This window comes from Nothobranchius furzeri, chromosome 16 (genome assembly GCF_043380555.1).
Source record: "Nothobranchius furzeri strain GRZ-AD chromosome 16, NfurGRZ-RIMD1, whole genome shotgun sequence".
Classification (NCBI taxonomy): Eukaryota; Metazoa; Chordata; class Actinopteri; order Cyprinodontiformes; family Nothobranchiidae; genus Nothobranchius; species Nothobranchius furzeri.
In genome coordinates this window covers 3,901,590-3,918,026 of record NC_091756.1, presented here as the reverse complement: position 1 = coordinate 3,918,026, position 16,437 = coordinate 3,901,590, and the positions used below count along the sequence as shown (strand labels likewise).

Below are 16,437 nucleotides of genomic sequence, written 5' to 3'. Positions count from 1 at the left end.
TATATGTTTTGTACCGCATCTCTTCTTTCTTTTACTTTGAGCCTCTTATCGTAACTTATCCTCAGCATTGTAGCAAACTGCTGTTTTTTTTTACTGTATTTGTTATTGGCTTGTTAAAAACTTAGTTGAATTTTTCTGCTGTTGTAAAGTGCTAAATGAATAAAGTTGACTTGACTTTGGCAGAGGTATAACTTTTATTCCAGGCAGACAGAACAATGTTTTTCATAATACATTGATTTTATGGGTGCGGGGACTGGAGCTACAGAAAACATCCATCCATTTTTCTCCACTTCAGGGCATTTGTTCTTCTAACATTAGCTGTTCAACTTTCAAAATGCACGTTTTAGGGTCAAGGTCAACTTCATTTATATAGCACCTCATTGTTGCTCACACAACCTAAAGTGCTGAACAGAAGACAGCCATGAATAAGTAGGACATATTAAAAATTATGGCATCAAAAACAAAATATTAAAAAACTATGAGTAAAAAGATAAGAATAAACAATGAAGTGGCAAGTTGAGCATAAACAACAATAAAACCACAGTAACTAGAGAAAAAAAAGAATAGATGTACAAATAAACCATTACTAAAAGCTGCCTTAAGTTATAGAAGCCAGACTGGACAACTCCACTCACTTGTCCATCGAGTTTGAATGAACAATCAATAAAGACCCCAAGATTTTTTACCTAAGGCTTTAGAAATACTGACAAGGGACCAAGGGCACTCACAGCCCCATCTACTAGGTCTTGACTGCCAGAGTCTAAACTCTCAGTTTTGAGGTTAAGTTTCATAAAGTTGATAGACATCCACTGCTTCACGTCCGTTAAGTAGTCCATTATTTCATTTAATTTAATTTAATTCATTTATAAAGCCCCTTCTGCGACCAATGCAGACGCCCAAGGTGCTGAACACAACACAATAAAAACATAAAACCATCAGAATAAAATATAACAATGGTAAAAAAGGGAGGTTAAACCCGCACGTTTTCTCTTCCAAAATTTTATTCATCACCTCAAATGATTCATTCTGCTTTAATTTAAAATAATCTCTTAAATGTATCAATCTTCCCAATAAAATATTTGTTTAAATAATTTGCAGTTTCAACTGAATCAGTTAAAAATCCCTTTTTTGTCTCCAAAAAAGAATATAATTTAAATGTTTCCATAGTTGTTTGTTTTCGACTTTTCCTTTTCATTAACCAAAGAATTCCCCCACTCCTAATAAAACTGCCAATCCAACTCACATTTAGATGTTATTTTAGTCTGTTTAGCTCTCTCTTTCTCTTGTTTATTCTTTCTCTTTTTGTTCCCAAATTTTAAATTTTGGGTCCCCTTCAGTTAAATTAGTGAGCTATTTTACTTCATTCACGAGGTTTTGTAACATTTCTTTATTTCTTCCAACTCCTCTTCTAATCCTTACTTTCTAGACTGCATTTCACAAGGGAAATTAAGCCAGTTATGGGCCTGGTGGTGGATGGTGTAGCAGGTAGCAGGGACTGGTGGTGCGTAGTTTATCTGGTAGCTGGGCCTGAAGGTATAACCAAGTAGCTATGTGGATGATGTAGACTGGCTTAATGGTGGATGGTGTAGTCAGGTAGCTGTGATAGCTTAGGCCTATAGTGGTAGCTGGTATCCTGGGCTGGGCGCGGCCACAGGGCCTGAAATGTTCTGGTCATCAGTCACCTCTTTTCCCCGACTCTTCGCTGCCTTTTAAGTGCCTGGAGATTTAAAGTCCAGCTCTTCTAATAGTTTTGTGAAGTGTAATCCACTCATTTCAAAATAGATTGGGGGCTACTGAGCATCACTGGTTTACAGTGTTTAAAACAGTTTCCAGCCCAAATTGGGAGTCTTGACAGGTGTGATCCTGATCCTGAGGAAGAGCTGTCAATGAAGGCTTTCACAACACATCTCCTGCTCTCCTGGTTCCGACTCCACTGAGTGTGACCTCTTGTCTTCTGCGCATGCGGGCCACTTTAAGGACGTAAAGCGATCACATTGGAGACGGTTTGATTCATAAGGTGAAAAGCCACAAACAAAAAATCGCATTTACTCAAAAAATTGAAATTGTTCATCAAGTCCTGCAGTGTGACCAAAGCCCAATATTTTCCTTTGATTATGGCACACATTCACTTCTGTAATGTCAGACCCTGCAAAAACTGACCATAATGCTTTATTTTTCTGTTTTTTAATTAATTAATTAATTAATTTTTACCATACTGCCTTTTGCTCAGTAAGGACAACATCTGGCATGTTGTTTGTTCTGCTCAAACTCACTGAATTAGGAAATTAGGTGTCTAGATCACAAATTATAATTTCAAATTTGTGTTTGATCAAATGTTTTCACGTCTACACTAATGAGGTTAAAAAAGGCCAAATCAACTGATATAAAACGTAAAACATACCAGGAGGATTGACTTGAGGATATCGATGTGAAGAGGAGACTCATCGATGTGCCGGTGCCGGTGAATGTGTTTCCGGGCGCTATGAACCATACTGGAGACGGACAGTTTTGGAAGAGGCACTGCAGCCACCGGCTCGGTTAGCTTGGATAAAGCTGAGCTGATGTCAGCAGCTTCTGGGGAGCAAAGTAAGGCAGTTAGACACAAATACTGTAAAACTGAGTAACAACAAACCCAAAGCATTACAGCTGAATGATTTTAGGAAAAGATTGATTTGCAATGCTTCTAGGAGAAATTGCGATTTCAGTTCGAATCACAATTTTCTTCAAATCAAGGTTCAACACATCATAGGAAGCCAAGTCACTTCCGCACCATGGATCCCCGGAAGAACGAAAAAATGAATGCAAGTCAACGGGGCTAAAAACCCTATTTTCTAATCCGCTTAGCCTTACACCCTGTATCACACATACGTTGTACTGCAATTTAAACGAAAAAGATTGATGGGTGTTTTGACCACGTCAGTCACATACTTTGAGATTTATTAGCTTAAAAAAGTTTGGAATTGGCATGACTGCAAACTACAAATCGGCACGTCGCATATGTGACGTCACCACATAATCTCCTCTCCCCTAGCGTAGCTGCTACTTACTACATGACCAGATTTACGGTGGACCGTTCCTCCTGTGGGAAGTTTGCTGAACTTACAGCCCTTTTTCTCCGTGTCTGGTCCAATGATGTCACTTTCGTGAAGTGCATTTGTAGTCCTGGACTTATTTTCACACAAAACCTAAAATACCATTCCCCCTATTCGAAAACAAGCATGCTCTTGGTATCAAAATGTGTCTTTAAAATTCACAGACTTCAAATGTGAAATTCATGGCACAAAACAAGCGGAATTAGAAAATAGCATTTTTAGCCCCGTTGACTTGCGTTCATTTATTTTGTTCTTCCGGGGACCCCTGATGCGGAAGTAACTTAGGCTCCCTATTTACAATCTAGTTATATAAATCATACCATAAAAACATTAAAAGCAATTAAAGTCCCATTAGTTGTCACACACACAGGTGTGCGTGCGAAATTTATTCTCCGCATTTGACCCATCCCCTGGGGGAGCGGTGAGCTGCAGACATAGCCGCGCTCGGGAACCATTTGGTGGTTTAACCCCCCAATCCAACCCCTTAATGCTGGGTGTCATGCAGGGAGGCATTGGGTCCCATTTTTTCAAAGTCTTTGGTATGACCCGACCAGGAATCGAACCCCTGATCTCCCAGTCTCAGGGCGGACACTCTACCACTAGGCCACTGAGAAAGATAATGATTTATTATCTCCTGTAACGTTATGAAGTTCATTATTTTCGGCTCCACACAGCTGCCCCTGTACACAGTAACACCCGTGTAGAAAACGCCAAGGTCGGGTGTTCCTCAGACTGTTTACATTCCAGGAGAAGAGCCAGAAGGAGAAGAAGAACGCTTTTCAATAATCAAAGTACTTAATTTGTGATTAAAGCTATTCGAAACAGATGTTGATCAATAATAATCAAGTGAATGATCTGTGGAATAAAGATGTCATGATTTATGTGTTTAATGAAAACAGGACTACTGCACAGACAGACTAACCCTCATCTCCATAGAAACGCATGACACATTGTTCCAACCAATCAGAGCCTTCGGCTGCCGCAAGAGAATCTGGCTTGTTGACTTAAAGTGTCCAATCCGCTTTACTAAAACTTATCAACAATTCAGAGATATAAAACAAGGCAACGCCATTTTAAGCTCAGTTCCATTTTGACTTCAGTTCTATTCACCGTCATCCCAAAGAGAAGCACAGCCTGGCCAGATGTGTTTTCTTCTTTAAACTAAGAACTGTGAAGTTGGAGATTTTCGTCGTTTAACAACCAGATGACATCCTTTCAAAATAAGAGCACCACTAGCTGACGCTGCCGATGGTACCGGGGTCGACCCTTCAGACGGGCTTTGACGTGCTGTGATCGCTGCTTCGACCAGCTCCAGCGCACATCCGAGGTCTTCAGACCTGGCATTTCCTGATCTACCTGGGAGGCCCCCCCCACTGGATACGTACACGGCAAAATAGCAGCTCATGTCATCACTTTATAAGCCTCGTGATATCTAGTCATAACAATCAGAGACTACCAGATTCAATGACGTCAGCCTAAGGAGTCTGAACCAACCACACACACCCACACACACACACATCGAACATCACATCCATTTCCAAACAACACAGAGTTAGTCCTGATAGATTGTAGAATTTATAATAAAATTCTTAAACAATCCCAACTCTCTCTTTTCTTGTCTCAAGGTCAATACAGAGTGTTAATTAAACTCCCTGATGATAAAAACAACCTATTCTTCTGATTATAACAAGTGATCTACTTACAGTATATTAAAATACAACTCTAGATCATTCATCACTCTATTTCTCTACACTCCCAATAATATCTTTTAACATTTTTAATGTGCTTCAGAAGCAACTTGTGATTTTTATCTAGAGGTGCTTTATAAAAATATGTTGTTTATCTTGTCCTTGTGGGCTGTGCCCGAGCGTCGGTGCTGACGCCCGCCGTAAAACGAACATTTGACCGAATTGTGACCTTTACCCTCTTGCAATGTAACCTTCCCCTCACCCCCATCCTAACCTTAACCAGATTGCACATGCAAAACTCTTATCGCTGACGCGCTCCAGACATCTGCGTCCTGAGCACGGCCACAGTAACATTATCAAATCAGGTGTCGCCACCTCAAAAACTAATTTAACACGTGATCGTTCATGTCGGCTCATTTCCTTTTATGTTTTCTGTCTTTTATTTGTACCTGATGCGTTTCGCTGCTGTGGAGCGGGACGCATCACCTTGTCCTCTGGTGACGCACCGATCACCGGTGCGGCTGGCGAGCACTCCACTGTTTTTGCGGTCGGTAGATCTTTTAGAACTGCAGTTCAAAGGTAACTCATGAGGTGAATATATATGAACCCAGGTAGCAGTTTCTCTTTAGGATTGAGAGGAGATGCAGGAAGATAATAAACAGGCAGGACAGAAAAATAGTCAAATAAAAACAAGTTAGTTTTTGTACCTGCTGGTAGCAACAAACAGACACCATTGAAGGTAATCAGAAGTGAGGAACAGAAAATGAAATAATTGTTTTAATGTTTAGAGCAGCAGGAACTCCGAGAGGCTGCAGGCGCATCAGTGAGTTTGCGGCCGCTGCGCAGGGGGAGGGGGGAGAGGGCTGAAGCAGAAACTACCGTTGTTAAAAGAAATGTGTTTAACTTTGAAATTGTGGGCGCAATTTTAATTGTCAAAAACTCCAGCTACCTGGCTTACCGGAAAATTAACGAGCTGTCGAGGAATATTGGCTCTTTCCCGGAGCTCAGGGATGGATTACACCGCGCTGTGAATGCACAGACTCATATAATTGTTGAGATGAGTCGTAAGCTTGGAACTTTGGCTGAGATTCATGCATTGGCACAAAAGGTGGATGCGATCAAGGAGCGAGTGGACAAATCAACTCGGATTGGGATAGATTAATTACGCCATTATTGGATTTTAGGACCAACGGAACTTTAAGACAGAGAATAAAATTATCTCTTTCTGGCCCCAAAACTATTTCTTATCTGAATCTGGTGCCTTTGAGCCTGTGAGGCTGAAACGAATAACGAATGTGATGTCTGAAGTCTGTTGCATATCTGTCTGAGGTGGGGTTTTTTTGCAGAGCAAAGCTGCCCTCCTGCTGGAGGGTAACTCTGAAGTGCCTTTTTTTCCCTCCACCTGAACCAATCCTCATTTAACCCTCTGATCTCTATTAAGGTAGCGCGACTCAGGGTTGCGAATGACTACAGTCACCAATTCTTGTAATGTGTCTATGCCTATGGATGTATGTCTGATCTCAGAATTGTGTGTACTGAAACTCTAATTTCCCTCTGGGATTAATAAAGTATCTTCGAATTTGAATTGAATTTGGCGCCACAAGGAGGCACAGAGAACCAAAAGGGCAGTGGACCAACTGGGAACATCTGGAACACAAAAAGATTTTTTGGAGGGATCTTTGGGAAATGGAAGGAAACTGAATCAGCTTCATCAGCCGAGCTACCTCTGTGATGTTCCCAGTCCCAAGAACTGCCATTAGTGATTTAATTTTTTGTGGTTCATCATACACAGAGCAAATGAAGCTTGTTTTTTTTTTTACCTTTGCTGACATGTTTTGACATCTAATGCCAGCTTTGTCAGAGCAATCGCCGATGTTGCTGCCGTCACTTTCGTTTAGCTGGGGGCAGCAGAGGACAAAATCGCCATCTCTGTTGATCACCAAGTCCCATGAGTGGTACTCCTTCATTCCTGTTCATTGTCCTGGGTCTATGTCTCCTGGGCCAGTTGCTGGCAGAAATGGCCCAATTGAACCGTGAGTCGGCAGGGAGGTGCAGCCTACAGATGGTGGGACTGCAATGGCAGGCAAAGTGGCAGACCAAAATCCTGCAGCAACTGGAGGCCCAGACCTGCAGAGGAATGCCGTGCCAATAGGCCTGCCCACCATTGTCCACCAGATGACATCAGAGGACGATCTGGATGCCTATCTCAAGATGTTTGAGGCAGACAAATGCATGCCAAAAGCTACCCGCCACGTCCAGAAGGTACAAGGAGCTCAGACGGGCCACCCTGGACCAGATAGGGTGTATGCAGGAGGACTACTCTCAGAGCTTCCAGGAGGCCGGGATGGGGAGGCAGGACCAGCCGTACTCCTTCTCGCAGCAGCTCCAGGACGCTGTATGGCAGTTGATCCACCCCAGGGAGTCAGCAGGGGAGAGAATCCTGCTTGACGCGCTGGTTTTTGAGCAATTCGTGGAGGCGCTGCCAAGCAGGACCATGGAGTGGTTCCGGTGCCACCGCCCACAGATGTGCAGACTGGAGTGACCCTGACTGAGGACCATCTAGTGGCCCATGGATCCTTGAAGAACCTACCAGGGCAGCCAACCCAGCGCTGCACTGATGTCGACCCCTTGAAGTTGGGGAGATACCCAAAGGAACAGTGACGCAGCCGGACCTCCCCCAGCGGATGGAGGCTTCTGGCATGGAACCATCCCTCTGCTGCTGGAAGTGTGGCGAGGCGGGGCATGGGTGGCGAGCCTGCCCTGTACTGAAGACCGACAAAAGGACCTGGGTGAGGACACCGACCAGCTTGGGATGTCAGATTGCTGGTGAGGCATCGTGGCATGTGGCAGTGTGAAGCGGAGGGGCCTGTGGGAGCCCGCAGCAACACACCGGGCGCTTATCACTAATCAGCCAAAGGCTGATTATGAACGACGGTGCCATAGGAGGAAGAGAGACGGACCAGACGCGAGTCTGGAGAGGAGCGTTGCAGCTATGCTATTCCCTGAAACAGGTTGAAAAAATAAAGCTATCGATTGAGCAGAAACTGTTCAGTGTGTGTGTGTGTGTGTGTGTGTGTGTGTGTGTGTGTGTGTGTGGGTGCAGCAGGTAATTGCTACAGAAACACCCGTTTCCCTGAGGGTACCTGAGCTGATTGTTCGGGAGAAAGTTACATAAACTCCTATTGCTGGGTGTCACCACATGCAGATGGGGGTCCGGAAGTAGCCGGCGCTGCACAAAACGCTATTTACTTTGGTGACTTCAAGTCTTGAATGTAGTGCACCACAAAGGACTTGATTTAAAAAAAACGTACTAAAGAAGACGGCAGAAGTGGATTAGTAATCTACGGCTTAAAACAGGGGCAGAAATGGACAATGCTGAAGTTTAAAGGCAATCACTTTCTAACAGGTAAGAGATTATTGACGGTGTTATTAAACAGTTGCTTAGAAACAGCCACAAAAATTACATGTCAACAGTATTATACTGTTTTCATGTGTCCTCACTGCAAATAGCTTTCAGAGTGCTAATGTTTATAGCAGTTAGCTTAGTGTTGTAACGTGGCGTTTATACCTTATTAAAATAAAAAAAACAACCAGAAATTTGGTCTTAAAAAGGCATAAAAAGTTAGTTACAAGTAAATCTTAGCACACACTCATCATTAGCATTAGCCATAGCATTATTATCATGTGTTAATGAAAAAAAAAAACAGCACAACTCACTTCTTACACAAGCAAAAACACCACGGTCGTCATTTATTAAGATTCTCCAGATCACTAAAACGTTAACCAACCTGACATACAATAGCTGTAGGCTTCCAGGCTTGTAAAAGGCTTTCGTTTGGTTTGTAGCATAATATGAGGAAAGAAGCAAAAGGTAGTTTGTTGCCATTCCCAGTGCTGGGTAAATCCTCCAAAGTGTAAGAAAAGTGCGACTTTTAAAACTTTTTGGGTCATAAATAAAAAGAAGATGTATTTTTTGCGATATCTTGTCTGTGCCAGCTCATTTAAAGCCTTAGTTCAACCGCTTTTATCCACTGCGCTGTGTTGTATCTCCGTGTTTTGTTGCCCTCATTTGAGTTTTGCACGGCTGCAGACGTCACGTGAAGAAAACCCAGCCTAAGACTCAATTTTCATTCAAGTTGGTTTAATTTTTAACACTGTGAAACATTATCATCAATCAAATAATAAATGGTACCTTTTCCTTCTTCTTCGGCGTATCCTCGTCCTAAAATATCTTCTACAGATTCCTTCCTGCAGCAAAGTTTAAAGAATTCTGTCACAAAGTCACCTACATGAGAGAAAAAATAAAAACAGGAAAAAAGTTCACAAGTATTAAATAACAAATCATCCTAAGGAGCACACAGATATAATTAATTCATAATGCAGAGACCATCAAGAGTATTCATTGATTTCTTCTGCCCACCTAACAATTGATGCCACTGTGCAAGTGCCGCTGGGGGGCTAGTGCTAGACAAACAAACCGCATTTGCAAATTGAAAAAGCATGCACAGCGTTGATTGAAAGAAATCAACAAAAACACAATTAAAACTTTTATGCTTAATCAGTTACTCACGACTCACAGTGCTCAAGTACCATTTTCTCAAAGAACTTCTTTTACTCTTAGGTCATTATTTATATCACTGTTTTTGCATACCACCCAGCTCTGGTGGTCCACATTTGGATATGCATGCTGTTTGTGTCACGCTGCGGGTAGGGGGGGGTTAGGACCCAAGATGCAGAACCAGGGAGACACGAGGCAGGAGTTGGAATAAACATAAAAAATCCTTTATTAGGAGTGGTTGTCCAAAAGTAAATCTAAAAGGGCAGGAAGCCAAAACCAAAAATCCAAAAATCCTAGTATAACCAAGAGACCTAGAGACAAAGTGCTCCCTTAAAGAGCAGACCTGGAGATATCCAAAAACCAAGAGACCAAGAGATTTCCTAAGAAATCCTAGAGATCAAGAGAGGGGGCGAGACAACGCTGACACAGACAATGGACCGACAAAATACTGAGACGCAGACAGGGTTATATACACAGGGACTGGGTGATCGGGAGACGAGGAGCAGGTGCGTGGGGAGAGAGAACTGAGGGGAGACAGGTGAGATCAATTACCTAAAAGGGAAGGGAAAAGCAGGCAGAGGGGATAAACCCTAACCTATGAATCTCTAAATAAATAAACCTAAAAGACTAAGGGCACAGGAGAACCAAAGATAAATAACTTAAGACCTGAGGAGTGAGGGAGACTAATTAACAAGTGGGGAAGGAAAACACACACTAAAGGAGACTAATACAATGAATAGCTGAACCTATAAAAAACTACAGAGGTTGACTTGGACAAACCTGAGGGAAACCGGGAGTGAGCTGGGGACAAAAAGGGGCACAGAAGACTTAGGGAAACATGATGGAAACCTGGAAGGGGCTGGGGACCGCTGGGAGGCACCTGAGGGGGGATGCAGACAAGGAAACACATGAGGAACACAAGGAGACACATGAGGGGAACCTAGAGAGGGATGGAGAACACAAGGAGACACATGAGGGGAACCTAGAGAGGGATGAAGAACACAAGGAGACACATGAGGAACACAAGGAGACACATGAGGGGAACCTAGAGAGGGATGAAGAACACAAGGAGACACATGAGGAACACAAGGAGACACATGAGGGGAACCTAGAGAGGGATGGAGAACACAAGGAGACACATGAGGGGAACCTAGAGAGGGATGGAGAACACAAGGAGACACATGAGGGGAACCTAGAGAGGGATGAAGAACACATGGAGACACATGAGGAACACAAGGAGACACATGAGGGGAACCTAGAGAGGGATGGAGAACACAAGGAGACACATGAGGAACACAAGGAGACACATGAGGGGAACCTAGAGAGGGATGGAGAACACAAGGAGACACATGAGGAACACAAGGAGACACATGAGGGGAACCTAGAGAGGGATGAAGAACACAAGGAGACACATGAGGAACACAAGGAGACACATGAGGGGAACCTAGAGAGGGATGGAGAACACAAGGAGACACATGAGGAACACAAGGAGACACATGAGGAACACAAGGAGACACATGAGGGGAACCTAGAGAGGGATGGAGAACACAAAGAGACACATGAGGAACACAAGGAGACACATGAGGAACACAAGGAGACACATGAGGGGAACCTAGAGAGGGATGGAGAACACAAGGAGACACATGAGGGAGACGCAGAACGTAGACCATGACAGTCTGGTCAGGATGTTCAGCTGGACGTCTTTGTTTACACCGCTGCCTCCTGGGTAACTCCGCATCGGAAAGCTTTGCAAATATTGGCTCATCATTCTCAGACGTATTACAATTCCCGCTGGCAAAATGTATAGAACGAATATATGCGCACCCCTTGACCCGCATGCACACACTGTTAAAATCTGCTTTTCCACATAAATACCCTTTTGCTTTGTATGTCTTTAGCTCGGCTTGTTCACTTTACTGACGTCATATCACGGACCTTACCCGGCTTTGGAAAACGGATAATAAATGTCTCCTCCGGCATCCGATCTGGGTATTTGGAGCCTAATACTCTAAGTACTCTAAATGCAAAGTCTGCATCGATGCAGACTTCGGTGAAGTGCAGATCAGGGGTGCAAAAGGGGAGTGATCAACTTCTGCACTTGAGAATCGGGACACCCTACACACTTGCACCCCTGGTCGGGATCGGGCAATTAAAGGGCGCAAGGGTGGAAGTGCGAGTATTGGGATTGGGCCTCTGCGAACATCAGAGCGACTCAGACCCATAGGCAGCCATGCAAAAATCACACTTATTTGTCTAGAGCAGGGGTCACCAACTCCAGTCCTCGAGGGTTACCGTCCTGCACATGTTAGCTGTTTCTTTGCTCCTACATACCTGACTGAAATGAATAAGTAATTAACAGACCTGTTAAGGAGAGGATTAAATTACACTATTCATGTGTGGTAAAGCAGAAAAGACTAGCAGGATGGTAGCCATTGAGGACTGGAGTTGGTGACACCTGGTCTAGGGCTACATCCCACAACGTATTGCAATCTATGCTTAGCTACTGGAGAGTACTAACTAGTGTAATGCTTATTTACTAATAGAACACTGATAATCTTTGTTGTCAAAAAATAGTTTTAAGTGTCTTCTAATTATTATTGTGATGAAGAATGCTCGTGTCCTTTGACCCCTAAGCTATCTTTTTTGCTCATAGTTCACTACAGTTTATTTTGTTTATTTGCCAAAGAAACTCATGTGGCCCTCCAGTGTTTACCATGCGAAGAAGGAAAATGTACAAAATTGAATTTTAAAGATGAAAGGTGCAAGAAGCAGGGGAAGTTAAATGGTAGGGATTGGACCTACCCAGCAGGCACTGTGGGTTTTCAGAAGTCCTGACACGAACAGACCAGTGAGGAGCTTGAAGCGGGTCAAGGTCACTGTTGGATCAATAAAACAGCAACAGGATAACATTATTTTAGTGCACGTACAAAGTCTGAAAACCTGAATGTCCACAGAGGAATAAGGAAACATTATTGTCCAAAATTGAACCACTTTGCTTCCATGGACCAATGCAGGGCTCACCAACTCCACCCTGCAGGTTTAACCCTGCTCCAACACAGGGTTTAACAAGTCTCTGCAGGACTCCACAAGCTCACGGTTATTTGTTTGCCAGAAGCTTTTGTCCAAACTAACTTACAAATGAAGATCTAACAGTGCTGCCAGTTCACCTAACATGCATGTTTTCTGGTCTGCGGGAGGAAACTGAAGTTCCAGGAGAAAACCCACAAATGCATGAGGAACACATACTAACTCCACGAAGGAAGGCTGCATTCATGATTTCAGCAATCTTCTTGCTGCAACACAAGTGTGACAGAAAGTGCTCCACCATGCACTCATGGTTAGACAAGCACCCTCACTGCCGATTTTCCCCCAGTACATGAGTTAGCTATGCTTCTGGACAGTTTTAGACAACTTAGCTCATTTTCATCCAGTTGTATTTTACTCATTTTATCTTGTTTTACCGACATCCTTTTCTTTTGTTTCCTGTTTTTGTTTGTTTTTATGGATATTTTATTGTTGGCCATGTGTTTAAAATTGTTTGCACGAGTGCAGCGCTTTGGTTCGCCTCTTGGATGATGGACAGTGTTATACAAAATAAAGTTGATGATGATGCTTTGGGTTCTCCGTCGGGGAATATCTGACGGTGTGTGTGTGTGTGTGTGTGCCGGAGGATGAGTGTTGTGAAGGGGTTTTTACTGTCAGACGGTTTTAAACTCTGGGGATGGGAGGGTATGCAGGGCATTTTGAATTTGTTAAGCACTTTGAGTTACATTCATTGTATGATTAAATAACGTTTGAAGTTTGAAGAGACAATCCTAGAAGATCAGCAGTTTCTGAACTACTCAGACCAGCCTGTCTGGCACTGTTACGTCCGTAAGGATGGTTTTCTGTTTTTCTTTTAATCTTCTGTTTTGTATGTTAAAATGTAAATTTTAGTGTGTAGGCGACCTTTGGTAATTGGTGGAAGATGGCCATGAGGAGTTCCTGGGAAGAGCAGACCTGATTAGAAAGACCTGTTGTCGTGTCCTCCATTTCCTGCCCATGTCGTGGTTTGTGCCTTGTGAAAGAACTAGAGTGACTTGTGTGAAACCCTTTGGAACTGGTAATTAGAGGATTGCTGGGCTGAACCTGCCCTTTTATTTAACCCTGTTTTCTCCTGTTTTTGTCAGCCAGTTGTGTTGTTATTTGGTTTGTTTAATTTGCAAGTCAGCTGGCTGAATGAAGTTAGAGGTATGTTTGTTTATTGCTCTGGCCTTGGTTCACCCTGAGCCTTTAAATCTTCCCTCAGCCTTAGTTAATCAATCGAGTCTTTTGTTTCTACTTTTGTAAATAAATTATTGTAAATAGTCCATTTTTGGTGATCACCCTTTCTGTTGGCTGGCCCCTCCTAGACAGGTCGTAACAGGCACCAACAAGCATGCCAAGTCACTGAAATCACCCTTCTTCCCCATTCTGAAGCTCGGTTTGAACTGCAGCAGATCGTCTCGACCATGTCAGCATGCTTAAATGCATTGAGTTGCCACCATGTTTGATGAATAATTTGTGTCAACAAGCAGTTGAACAGGTGTACCCAATAAAGTGGCCAGTGAGTGTATGCACTCAGTACTTGGTTTATGCTCTTTTGGTTTAACTGAAATAAATTAATTATCTTGTGATGAATCCGGTTTCACCTGTAGATAATATTTATGGCTCTTTTAAGGGATCTGGAGGATCTGCTTTACTAAAAGAAACCCGTACAGAGCAACACATTTCACTCAGTAAATAATCAGTGAATAATTATTCTGATCAATAATTCAACTCAAATGCATCAATATCCGTTTTAGTGTTGTGACTTCTGTTTAAATTATGAAATAATTAATTCCATCTGACATGAGTGGAAGACATTTAAAAGATCAGCATTTGTTCAGAAATACCACCATAGAACTGCTCATCTGTGCGTGTGCACGTGTGACCATGTAAAATGATCTTTAGGACGTACATAGAAAGCAAACAAATTAAATCCAAGGACAAAAAACTATGCACAGCGAATTTTAAACGTTCTTTTAAATCAACTCTATGGATAAATTACAACCAGGTATGGAAACTTGACCAAATCTCATCCAGGTGTCTAATAGATAAGTGTGTCCAGCGCTAGCCCTGAAGGTGCGGCAGGGACAGACATTCTCACCTGTAGACATCATTATCTACAACTATCCCCTCTGTGAGGTGGAGCCAGGTGGCTGCCAGATGAAGCTCACTTTAAAAACAAAGGAAGGGAAAAAAAAGATTATTTTGCTTGAAGCCTGAATTATACTTCTGTCTGCGTGGGTATGGAGACACACACCGCGCAGGGGCTGACGGAGACATGCCCACATTTTAAATATCTGTCAAAGGCGATGGGGACCGCAAGCCCGTGATTGGCCAGGATGCTGCTTCCTTTAAATTTGTCAACAGGACCGCCATTGCCCCCTCAAAACATAATAACACATTTAGCAGCAGACACGGAACAGATTGAAGAACGCATCATGGAAAGTCAGAAAATATGGACGTTTATTCACCCGCAAGCATTTTACTGGTGGTCAGAAATGACGAGAAACGTGGGGTTGGAGGTGCCGATCGCACGAAGAGGTGGAGGACAACGAGGGACAAATTTGTTCATGTTCAAAAGTCTCTGAACTCCATTAAAACTATGTAAACACAATAGTAGATACACTATCGTGGACCGGATGCGTGACTGTAATGGTGGCAGGGTACCCCAGAAAAGCGCTACGCCCTCTGTTGTCCTGGCAGGGAACTTCTTAGCAGCAATCCCAGCTGACGGAGAAGTCTGAGAGCAAAACATCTCCGTCAATGCGTGTGTGTCTCCCTTGTGGGGAGGCTGATGGAGAAGTATAAATCAGGCTTTACTCTAACTAAAACAATTCAAATCAACAAGCATAGGTACACCCACAAACACACGTGCACACACGCACGCACACACACACAATGCTTAAACCTGATTGGCTCTTCGCAGGCTCCAAATGGCAGGTTTCCAAACTCCACTCCTCCTACCTCACCTCCGAGGAGAGTATCAAAGTCTGAAATAATCCCAAACAAAATACATTCATTAGCCACCATGGAGGCTCATTTACAATATTCAGACCAACACGGTCATGGATGCATCCTTAAACAGAGTACACAGAGACCGACTGTTAGGGAAAAAGAAACTCTAGGGTACAGGAGACAGACCTGGTGGCTGCTGCGGCCAGATGGGCTGCTGCCAGTCTTGGAGGATGTAGGTAAAACGAATGGCGATGTCAACAGGAGGCAGAGGGAGCAAATTACAACCCTGACCAAGACAGAACACACACTATCAAAGCGTTGTTATTTGAGATTAATAATAAACGACCTTCACTTGTATAGCACTGAGTCAGATGTCTCCAAATCACCTAGTGGTCTGGATTATTCTTTGATCCGATGGCGCCATCTAGTGGCTGACAAGCATATCACATCAAGAAAGTGTTTCATGCTCCTCGTTCATGAACACACTCCTCTAGCCAACAAAACAGATCTAAAGCCCATTGTTTTGCAGTTATTATGCTCATGTTAGGATGTGTTTGCATATATTTATACTTCAAACACTTGCGTGTCCATTAGTAAGTAAACTGTACTTCTATAGCACTTATCACAGAATCACAAAGTGCTTCACATAGATCAAAACAAAATAAAATATTAAGTCATAAAATCAGAAGATTCTCACAACAGAAACAGATTAACATCAGAAAAATAAAGTCACTATTTCATAAACTGATGAAAGATGATTACACATTTGAGTTCAAAATAAGAAAACAAAAGATTTAGTGAAAGCAGCTTTAAATAAACGGCTCTTTAGCCGCTTGGTTAGGGTTGGGGTTAGACAGGCCAAATCCGGCCCGCCAGACCTTTCAACCCGGCTCCCAAATATTACTGAATCAAGAGTGGAGGAAATGCATGTCCTACCTTTTCTCTATATCAAATTAAACTAACTGAAATCAGCATTGAATCAAAAACCAATACAAACTCATAGCCCTCGGTGAACTTTAAACTCAACAACACCCTCAGACAGAAGTTGGGCCATCCAAAAGACAAGACAGCCAAACAG

The 16,437-nt window shown here is 43.0% G+C and overlaps 1 protein-coding gene across 6 annotated transcripts in view; it reads right to left on the bottom strand.

Annotated features, from left to right (window-relative positions):
• rab3gap1 (RAB3 GTPase activating protein subunit 1) overlaps positions 1–16,437 on the bottom strand; it is a 76,065-nt gene that overhangs the window by 24,202 nt on the left and 35,426 nt on the right. For 2 of the 6 annotated variants that reach the window (XM_054734340.2, XM_054734338.2), the window contains exons 8-14: positions 15,546–15,645; positions 15,313–15,394; positions 14,506–14,574; positions 12,141–12,214; positions 8,973–9,065; positions 5,230–5,346; positions 2,402–2,574 (exon numbers count right to left, since the gene is read on the bottom strand). In XM_054734340.2, coding sequence (XP_054590315.2) covers positions 2,402–2,574; positions 5,230–5,346; positions 8,973–9,065; positions 12,141–12,214; positions 14,506–14,574; positions 15,313–15,394; positions 15,546–15,645 — 708 coding nt within the window. The remainder of the gene's footprint in view (positions 1–2,401; positions 2,575–5,229; positions 5,347–8,972; positions 9,066–12,140; positions 12,215–14,505; positions 14,575–15,312; positions 15,395–15,545; positions 15,646–16,437) is intronic. The other 4 variants (XM_054734342.2, XM_054734341.2, XM_054734339.2 and 1 more) reach the window with 3 other exon arrangements.